Raw genomic sequence first — 10,225 nt, 5'->3', positions numbered from 1 at the left:
TACCAAGCCTATTCCCTGTCACCTGATGTGGGCCCATATTCATTGCTCTCTGATGATGCCTTGGCTCCTCTTGACCTTTGGAACCATTAATAGAATTGCAAATGTCATGCTCTCCACACCCACTAAGCAAAGTTTCTGATGCTGCCTTCACGCTAGCGTGTCACCTGAAGTAACGTGAAGTGCGGCTAAACACTTCTCGGACACCTTGTTTTGGTCAAAACAACACTTCCGAGGGCCAGTGGTGACGCTTTGCTTTGGAAACACAACCCGCTGAAAAGTCCCAGTAAAAAAAAAAAAAAAACTGAATTTCTATTCTGTTTACATAAACATCATCAGCATCACTTTACCTACAGACAAGGGTATTTTTAGGTAATGGGACAAGTTCGTCAATAAATCAGGAGACAGTAGGTGAGCGGTGGTTGGGAAAACAAATACGTTTATGCAAAACAGAGACGGGAAAATGAAATTTGTTTTCACGGTTAATGCTGTTTCCTTCCTGCAGATTCAACCGAAACAAACATAGCCGCAATTTTCCCCATCGAGTCACTGCTTGTTGTAGTGCAAATAATGAGTGTGGGTGTAAAACTGGAATTCTGATGGAACTGAATTCACGACTCATGTTTCCATAACTTGACCGAAGTGGTTTAGAGTCTTGAACCAAAACCATAGCTTAACTATAGGCTTGGAAGAAAGTGTCACTTTTCACCTCCGGGAGCACAAGAAGTGCCAGGCTGTGCGATTCCACCTTCTTTGCGGTTTGAGAGGTGTAAACTGCAGTAGGTTCAGGACAAGTTTGTCTCCGACTGACAATAAAAAGCAGCACTAGAATTTGGTGGAAAGCGGCTCCAGTCTGCTGCTTTACATTGACACAGTCACAGGCTTATTGCTCAACAAATCGTTAATCGACGAAGCACAATCTGCTGCACAGCTTGTGGCTAATGTGTCCACATTAGTGCGGAATATAATTACAAGTGTTATGGCCACCTGACAGCTGCTTCTATCATCAGGAATATTACAAAAATGTCAACAGTGTTTTAACAGTTTCAGCACACAGAAAACGGGTGATGTGCATTTTAAATGGCTCTGCCCTGCTCTGTTACCAGGTGCTAAGCCCAGACACATTCCTCTTTTTTGCAAAGGTTACTTGTGGTTTAATTCTCACCGTGGTGGGTTTGGAACACACTGATCAATGAAGTGGTGAGAGGATATACACTTTATCTTCAGAGAATAAATATCACACTTTCCCAATAATTCCACGAGAAGAGGTAAAAGTATTCGGTTCCAACAGCGTAGATAAAGCTGGTTCAGCTTTAGGCACCGGGACAAGGACACGCACTTTCGGGTGCCCTGTATGAACTGCAGTCCACTGTCCAATGCCATGAAAAGCTGGGGAAATTTCTTAGACAACGGGGAACAGGTGTGTCTCTGGCGCACCTGCAACGTCTACATTTCCCCTTTGACCAGTGTTGTGGCTCAAGACAAGATGACATGATGCCACTCGGTGCCAAAGTGAGAACTGAGCAAAACTGAGGCTGATATAAAACTGCAATTATGTCCATTTATTTTCAGTCACTTTAGAATTCGGAAGCATTTGCACGCACACAGACTTTGCAAGAGATGCTTTTCACTTCGTGCTAACTATCTGTTGTTGTCATTTGTTTATGACGATTTGGAGTTTAAGTAATTGTAGACTTAATAAAAAACATAATTTATATTTGTATGTACGTTTCAAGTATTTTACCATCCTTAATATACAGGTTAGTACTGTATATCCAGAACTGTTGAAATGTTGGTTGAAAACCTTTGTAGATACAGGAAATGTGCTTTTATTTCTGATACGTAGAATAAAATCTACAAACCTAAAAAAACACCACAATGAGATGGTTAAATTTTTTGCTTTCGCTGAAAGTGCATAAGTGTTGCTGGAAGGTGACGAGGAGCCAGCGACGGTAGCATCGGTCAAATGTCCAGACAAGCAAAGTGAGCTAAGATCGTAATCAATGATGAAATTGCTCACCGTTTCACTTCGATCTTCCTTTTTAAAAAGGAACATTTAACAGCCCTCCATGCTTCAAATTCTTACATAAGCCTTTCTGCTTCAGCTGTTTTGCAATCACTCAAACAAAAGAATCCAGATAAAAGAGCTAATGAAGTACACGAGGTCAGGAAGGCACCAGGAAACATTTGGATGAATGCATTTATCAGACCACTGTCCTCTAGACTCCGAGCATACATCAAACTTTGCTTTCAGGCTGAGATAAATGAGCAAATCAAAGCAATCTGCACGACCTGTTGTCCGTGAGTGTTGAGGGACTGTGAAGCCCGTCACAAAGAGCTGATGATGAGGATACAGCTCTGGTGCCGCATCATTAAAACAATGAGGTTTAGTTTAGCTGCAACTTAGCTTATTGACAACAAACGAGACCGTAGTAAAAAAAATTAGAGTCGAGCCTCACTGGCATCTACTTTTCCGAAGGATATTTGTTCAGCTTACAGTGTTGATGTGTGCAAAGCTGCAAACCACGGAATCTGTGGGATGGTAGCAAATCAACTAGTGCCAGAGATGTGATTTGTGGCATAAAAACGTCATAACAACTTTGTACAAAGGTTGTGTTTCGAGGATAAGTGACAGGAGTATTTTCGGATCTGGCATCAGTGTTGTTGGGACAACATGTCTGTTGTCTGGGGCAACATGTCTGTTGCATGTGAATATTGTCTGATATTACAGATAAGGAAACTGTCCGTAGGATCCAAATATTGACTGTTTGCAGGAGACAGGACGTGAGCAGCTACACAGTCTACAGGTCTAATCACTGCTCTGCATTGATTCGTCTTAGCTTCGAGTCACACTACAAAAGATGAGAAAGGAAAAGAGACTGTGGCCTGGAGCTGTGTCTGCAGTGAATGATGTTCTGTGTGATCCTTAGTTTAACACGGTGACACGTGTAGTTTTGAGGATTTGAGGATTTGTGGGTCCAGAAAATTAAGTAGCAAAAGTTTGGAGAGTTTGAACTGTTTGTATGGCAAAACGTGTCCGTGGATAAAAACACGTTGCAACAGATCCAGCTTGAATGCATGAAAAAAAAAAAAATTTAATTAAATTCACAGACTGTCACAGTACCTGTGGCTGGACAAACATCTTTTAACCTCGTGCTCGGGACACTTCCACTCTGTGGAAAACACCCTTTGTTTTGGACACATACATTCCCATCCGTTGCCATCTCCCTCATTTTCTCTCCTCCCCTCTCTCCCAGTCTCTCTCTCTCTCTCTCTCTCTCTCTCTCTCTCTCCCTCCTTGCCTGCTGTGATTGGCCAGTTTTCTGTCAGCATGCGCTGTGGAGGTATAAAACCATAGCTGGAGGTGGAGACACCAGCAGCCTGTTGTCTAGTACTGAAGAACATTGACCTGAAAAACTCTGCTGCATTATTCCTGTCGCCTCCTTGTCATCATTTACAACAGCAGCACCGACTTTGGACTTTTAGCGGTTCACCATGTGCAAAGGACTTGCAACTCTTCCTGCAACATGTTTGAAGAGGTAAGAACAACATAGTTTGAATGTCAGGATGATAGTTTTCGTATTGCTGCAAAATCGTCCATGAGTTCTCTTTAAATGAAATACTGGTTATTTTCAGCCTGTAAATATCTTGAAATTGACAATTTCATACACAATTGTCGCCTTTTTATTGACAACTGTAAACAAAATTTGAATTTCCACCTCCCTACAGTGCCAAAGACATCAAGCACAAAATTAGCTTCTTACTCCAGAAGCCCGAACCTCAAGCTGCAGATCCGAAGCCGATAAAAGAGAAGACATCTGCCGCCGCCGCCGTCGCTGCTAAGAGGTCAGAGCCACTGTTGTGAGTGTTTGCTCAGTTTGTGTTCACTTTTTAAAATATTTGTTCCAGATTGTGTTTGTTCCCCAAATGCCACATCAACTCATTTACCTCGAGGTTTAAAAAGTACACTGGAAATATGATGAAGCTACAAGGGTACAAATTACTACAGTTTTAAAAATGAGAAATGTGCCAATTAATTCCAAAGTTTTGTCTAAGACCAATTTTTCATGGGGATTTTAATCTTAAAATGAGTCTCTCCCCAAGGACAAAGGGACAAATTCTCAGCTGGTGGCAGTTGGTGAAATATTAGACCTTTAATACTGAACCGCTTCTGAATCAATCACTGGAACGTTATTGTCGGAGTTCCGTCTTTTGCCCGAGGTTTGATTGAAGAGCAAGACGAAGGGGTGATGAGAAAGGAGATGAATGACGTAGAACTGGAGCTTAGTGTGACGCAGCTGAAAAGATTTTATTAACCGGGAAGAAGAAAAAAAATCGTTTTAAGCTTCTATGAAACATTTTTAGGTGACATCTGTTCATTTTTAATTGTACTGGAGCTTGTGTTGTTAAAAGGAATTTAACATGAACAATATTACCGGGATTCATAATTTCCTAAAATGAACTTGCAGAAAAAACTGTTGTTTTAGACTTTTGCTCCAGTTGCGCTCACACAGCAGATAACATTGATCCATCTGCGTTGCCATGACACTTAACCTAAACCCTACATCCTCTGCAACACATAAGCCATTCGGTGATGGTTATAGATAATCAGTATTCAGTTTCAGCAGCTGGAACGAATGGAAGGATTATTCTCATAGCTACATCTTGAACTCTTTAATGTGGGGACGTGATTATAATGTAGACAAGATAATGTCAGGCTGTGAGTTTCATTGTGCGAGTGTCATATGACGCAGGATGCTGTGATTTGATTTGCTGTGAATATTGATCGGTGCAGCTGGGGTCTGGATGAGCCATGTTTATCTTCGACAAAAGGAAAAGCTGATGATTATCCTAGAAATGAACCTCATTTTGAAAATATCCCGCTCGGATTTAAAGCTTATCGAAACCAGATCCGACGCAAACTCTGAAATTTGACCGGACATAGAAAAAGCTGTAGGTTCCTCTCATGGGAAAATCTGTGCAACCTTATTTCTAAAGCTTCCTTCCTGTATTACAGTGGTCCCACTGCAGCAGAAGTGGAAAAATGGAAGCAGTCGTTCAGCCACGTGATGAGCAGTGACAGTAAGTTATACATTATGTTTTCACACCATAAAAAAAAAAAAAAACCCTCTCAAGGCGAATGCTTGACTCATCAGTTCTGCAGCAGAAGATCTCTCAGAGTTTATATAAAAAAAAAAATCCCACAAAACTAAACATCAAACTCATGTGACGACCTTGGGAATATGACTGCACAGCTCCTTGCCTGACGTGCACATTCCTCGCTAATGGTTGCCAGTAATTTTTGCTGATTTAAAAAAAAAAAAAAAAGAAAAAAACGTGATGCCTAACATTGTGCTGAAGACGCATCACTCTGCTCAGATCCTGTGATGCTTTAATGTCACGCTCTTCATAGGAAGGCAAAGTTGAGGAGAAACATAAACAAGCAAATTGAACACACACAAACACACGCACACACACACACACACACACACACAGATGTTCTCATGCTCGGCTTTTCTGCTACGTGTTGAGAGGCACAACTCAAAGATGATATCCCGCTGGGGGTTGCTGACCAGTGCCGAATGCATGTGTCTGTGTGTGTGTGCACAAGCCCTCTGAGAATTACACTGTGTGTGTGTCTCTGTGTGTGTGTGTGGGTGTGTGTGGACCAAAAACAGGGAGCAATGGCCTTGCGGGAACCAGCTGAGTTCTGACCCACACTGTTCCAGGATCTCAGACACTGACCTCCAACGTCGTCATGTCTTCCATCATCTGCCTTCCCGACTTCATCTGTCAGCTCTCATTGGCCCAATCGCCCTGTTTATTTTATCCCGGCCTCAGTGGTCCCATTAATCGGTCCCATGGATCTTTGTATACAGTGGTCTTCCCTTAAATCATTTGATTGCCGGAGAACACGGGTCAGAGGAATTGAGCTGGTTCCCTGAATTGTTTGCTATGGAACAATCTTTTGCTCCATTTGTGAGACGGGAACACTTCCCCCTCTCAGAGTTACTGGCAATAATTGGCTTGTTTAAAGATTGTCGGTCATGCTGTAAAGTACTTTTCTCGTCCAGGCGAATGATATACAGCCTAAAATGCAGCTTTGTGCACCATTTGTTGTGTCCTGCTGTAATTACACTAATGTCTGAAAAAGGAAAAAGCATTGATTCTAGCAGTGATTCTAACACATTCATTACACCCTGTTTAGCATGAATCAACCTTGGGTCTGTCATGCATTGAGCATTGGGCATAAAAAGAACCATACCCCCCCCTCTCTCTTTCTCTGTTAGCGGGTCTCGCGGTCTTCAAAAGCTTCCTGAGGTCGGAGTTCAGTGAGGAGAACATAGACTTCTGGCTCGCCTGCGAAGATTACAAGAAGACCCCAGCTTCCAAACTGGCAACCAGAGCCAAGCAGATCTACCAGCAGTACATTGAAGCAGATGCTCCTAAAGAGGTAAATACTTTTTAAAAAAAAAACACACACAGACAGAGTAACATCTGCTTGCTGTGTAAAAACCACAATGATGCATCTGATGTCGTGTTTCTGGCTGAAAATAATTAGCAGCTCCCGCAGTTTCAGCTTTTTGGTTATTTAGATAATAGGAGGCAGAAAAAGGTCACATTCTTCCTGCCGCTGCCTCTCTTGCCCTTTCAAGCCTAGTTTTTCATGTCTTCTCATTTTATCTGTAGGTTTCTGCTTTTGAAATGCCAGTAAATGTTGTATTCAGCATTTTCACGCTCTCTTTTCGTCTCCTTCTGTGACATTTCAAAGGTAAACTTAGACGCCGCCACCAGAGAAGAAACTAGACAGAATGTCGAAAACGCTTGTCCGTCTTGTTTCGTGGAGGCTCAGAAGATGATCTACACCTTGATGGAGAAAGACTCCTACCGGCGCTTTCTCAAGTCTCAGCTCATCCAAGATCTGTGTTCGACGCAGACCACCTGCACGAAGGAGAAGAAAGGCTGCGACTGCGCTGAGAACAGGCAGATGTTAGTGGGTGGTGCCTAAACAGGAAGGAAGAAGGAAGGGGATATTTAAAGAAGGTGCCAAAGACTGAAAATGCATGACAGGGCAAACACTGGGACAGATTGCTTTGTTAACTGGGCGTCCAGTGTCCTAAAGGGTTTGGAAGGTGCTTGAAGGTTCATGAGATGTAGTCACAAGACTCTGTTTTTGATACTTGTCATTTATCCTTGGAAGTATGTGGTGTTCAATTAAGGGTTCGAGGTATTGTATGTCCGCTGTACTGTACTGTGTGATCATTTCCCATTTATGCATTCACCATTAGCCGCGCGGTAACAGTGACATCATGAATCTCTCATCTTAATGTATAAACGCAGATGTTTAAATGTTTGCATTGTAAAAAATAACACGATATTCACGAGAGGAAACCAATTGAAGCTACCTCCTCCCAACACACACTCCATCCGTCGTCCACGCGGCGGCACAAATCTTTCGAGTTCAATTTGGCCTACAGTCATATGAATTTGTTTCATTTTAAAACCTTTATTAACAATGATCAAACCTAATTGAGATTGAGATTATAATAAATAAAAATCATCATAAATCACACATTGAGTGATGTTAAGCTACCAGCAGTGAAAATCATTTACATATCAGTGTTACAGGTTTTTTTTTATTTTTTTTTTATATTCGTAGTAAACAAAAAAAAAAAAAAAACACACACAAAAAAAGCACATAAAAATCTTAAAATCTCATATTTAGTCAGATTTTTTATTTTTTTTTTCAGTCTTTTCCGTTATCTTTCCCTTTGCCACACTTTTTTTTTCCCGCACTCTCGACTTATTACCCCGTGTTCACACACCAGCAGATGGTTACTGTGATGTCTATGTTCTTATCACTTGTCAGCTGTTGGTCTGAAACCTGCTGTGGCTAAAAAGATTAGTTATTGTGGAAAGTGGCTGTGCTGTAAAAACATCGTGATCTGCGCACCGTGTGCTACCGGTGGGAATTTTAAACACGCTTTCAATATTGCAGTATTTTGTTTGGATTTGAGAAAAAATGTCCGTTGGTGAACATTTCGCACGCAGCTCCACCCATCGTGTAGAGATGTTTATTACGCATATTTGTGCACGGCCGCTGAAGAGACCGTCCTCCCGTGATGGTTGTTAGTGGCAGCAGCCATAAACCACCAAGAGATTAGCACGTCTTGCCATTCGGCGACATCTAGCGGCTGTAGAGAACGTAAACGCCATCACGTTAGTTTGAGTCCAGTGTGAAACAACTGCTCTTGTTGTCGTAGCAGCCAGTCACGTGATGCACGGCATGTGGCATGTGATGTGTTTAAAAGTCCTGAGTTTGAAGGCAAGTTTTTTTTTTTTTAACACGTCATCGTCTTTGTTTCGTGCCTAGGTCTTTAGCTGTGTTCACTCTCACTGAAAATCATTCGGTGGCCTTGCACACTGAGACGTTTTATCAATATTATTGTTACAGTATGTACGGTACATATTTATTAAATTATACGCGTCCTATTTATAACATCTGTGACTATTCGCAAATAAAACTTTGTGTTGAATAATCAGAACTTTGTGTATTGTTAGATGTGTTTGCATGTTCCCCCGGTGCGGGTCTGTGTTTCCAGTCCAAAGACATTTATGTTGTTAGGTAATTGAAGGTGAGGTGTGAATGGTACATGCAGAGTGTGAATAAACATGCAACGTAAGTTATAAGGAGGGTTGATGCGGAGTCCTGTTTAAGGTTTGAGTTAGGCTGTGGATTTCTTTCACGTTTAATAAAAGCATTGTGTGGAAATTTGAGTCGTCCTGCGAAACACAACCGCGTAGGTTGTTTGTACTCGCAGTCAGGAACAACCAACGAATGCAGAGACATGTAAGGGCTGTAATGAACATAGGACCTTCATGTAGTACGCACATCAAGATGCGCGTCACGGGAAGTGGGAGGAAAACCCAAACGATTTATTTCCTAACCCTCCTAACTCAGTGTCTAACTCTGACCGTAATTAAGCTTTTTCCCCCCAAACACAAACCAAACCCCTGTGTTTGCACAGTCGGGGGCAGATTCAAAAGATGCCTGCCTCCCTACGTGGGCGAACACTTTCAACTAACGGTTTACTGGGTCGCGTGAGAGGGTAGGGACCAACGACATTGGAGGAAAGAATGGTAAAGTTGTTTTTTTCTCTCCATTAAGTCCGACCACATTCTTTCCCCGACTTTACAAGTGCTGTGGGTAACAGCAACATACTGCTGTACTGCAAGATTGGGTGAGATTTACCTGTCGCCGTTGAAAGATACTTTTCAATACAAAAAGAAGAAGCATTTAATTTCAATTTGACAACATTTAATAAAAAAAAAAAAATTGTAACAACACAATAATCATCTATTTTCAGACGTAATGTGGGATCTGCACCGTCTGGCAGAAGTTGCATAATATCTGCAGATTATAAATGATGACCACATGGGAATCTAACAATATTATCCAACAATCCCCAGAAGATGGTTTGGACAAAAAAAAAAAGAAAGAAAGAAAAAGAAACAAAGATTATTTTATGATTGAGAAGAATTCTGAAATCTTGTTGGCTGTACATCTGTTTGAAATCAGTTTGTTTGCGGTTTTTCAAGCATCTTTTCAGGGTCCGACCCATCACGACAACATGCCTGAGGTTCCTGCATGCTAATCTGAACATAGTGCTTCACAAAGACAATTACATCTTAGGTTTTAATTTTCAACACCACAGATGTCTAATCTTCAAAAATCCTAAACATTTGTTTGTATGATCAGTGGTTGAGATTTATCCTCATAGTTTAGCTCAGTGCTTAAATCCATGACTATTTAAGGGCAACACATTTGGGAGTAACGATTAAAGTAAAGACTACATTAACCAGACGGGCAGAGGGAAAATATGCCTAAATATTTACTTTTGCTTAATTCTGCCCCTTTTCTTCACTGCAGGTTACTCAAATAAACTTTCAGAGGCTAAATCTGTCAAAGTGCTTAGAGGAAAATTTCCCCATCACCCTTTTTCTATGCACGGCTGTCTTGAAAACTTCCTGATCCCACTGAGCTCATGCTGCCGGTTTTTCCCGTGCTGCCGATTAATATATCCTCTGAGAATATAACTGCTGAGACAGTATTTAAGACACTTGATTAGGAGGAGTCATGCATGAAATATGTCAGATGAGGTATGAACTAAAACACAGGAATCTGTCCTGTTTGAATTCCCATCATCTAAACTGATGGAGATGTACG

General features: G+C 41.5%; 1 protein-coding gene across 2 annotated transcripts; it reads left to right on the top strand.

Annotated features, from left to right (window-relative positions):
- Nucleotides 1–3,362: 3,362 nt before the first annotated feature.
- rgs4 (regulator of G protein signaling 4) lies at nucleotides 3,363–8,770 on the top strand. 2 transcript variants are annotated; one of them, XM_067512808.1, is made up of 5 exons: nucleotides 3,363–3,536; nucleotides 3,727–3,858; nucleotides 5,015–5,079; nucleotides 6,288–6,451; nucleotides 6,770–8,770. In XM_067512808.1, exons 1-5 carry the CDS (start codon nucleotides 3,493–3,495, stop codon nucleotides 7,004–7,006), a joined length of 642 nt encoding a protein of 213 aa, XP_067368909.1. In that variant the 5' UTR covers nucleotides 3,363–3,492; the 3' UTR covers nucleotides 7,007–8,770. The 2 variants fall into 2 exon arrangements, with proteins under 2 accessions (XP_067368909.1, XP_067368910.1); XM_067512809.1 differs by having other exon boundaries at nucleotides 3,364–3,536; nucleotides 3,727–3,843.
- The last annotated feature ends 1,455 nt before the right edge of the window (nucleotides 8,771–10,225 follow it).

Source organism: Channa argus, chromosome 8, assembly GCF_033026475.1.
Source record: "Channa argus isolate prfri chromosome 8, Channa argus male v1.0, whole genome shotgun sequence".
NCBI classification, from domain to species: domain Eukaryota; kingdom Metazoa; phylum Chordata; class Actinopteri; order Anabantiformes; family Channidae; genus Channa; species Channa argus.
This window is presented reverse-complemented; position numbering and strand designations above follow the sequence as displayed.

Coding starts and splice junctions, on each gene's coding strand:
- rgs4 (XM_067512808.1), top strand. CDS start 3,493: ATGTGCAAAGGACTTGCAACTCTTCCTGCAACATGTTTGAAGAG. Junction 3,537..3,726: donor CCTGCAACATGTTTGAAGAG/GTAAGAACAACA, acceptor ACCTCCCTACAG/TGCCAAAGACATCAAGCACA. Junction 6,452..6,769: donor AAGCAGATGCTCCTAAAGAG/GTAAATACTTTT, acceptor GACATTTCAAAG/GTAAACTTAGACGCCGCCAC.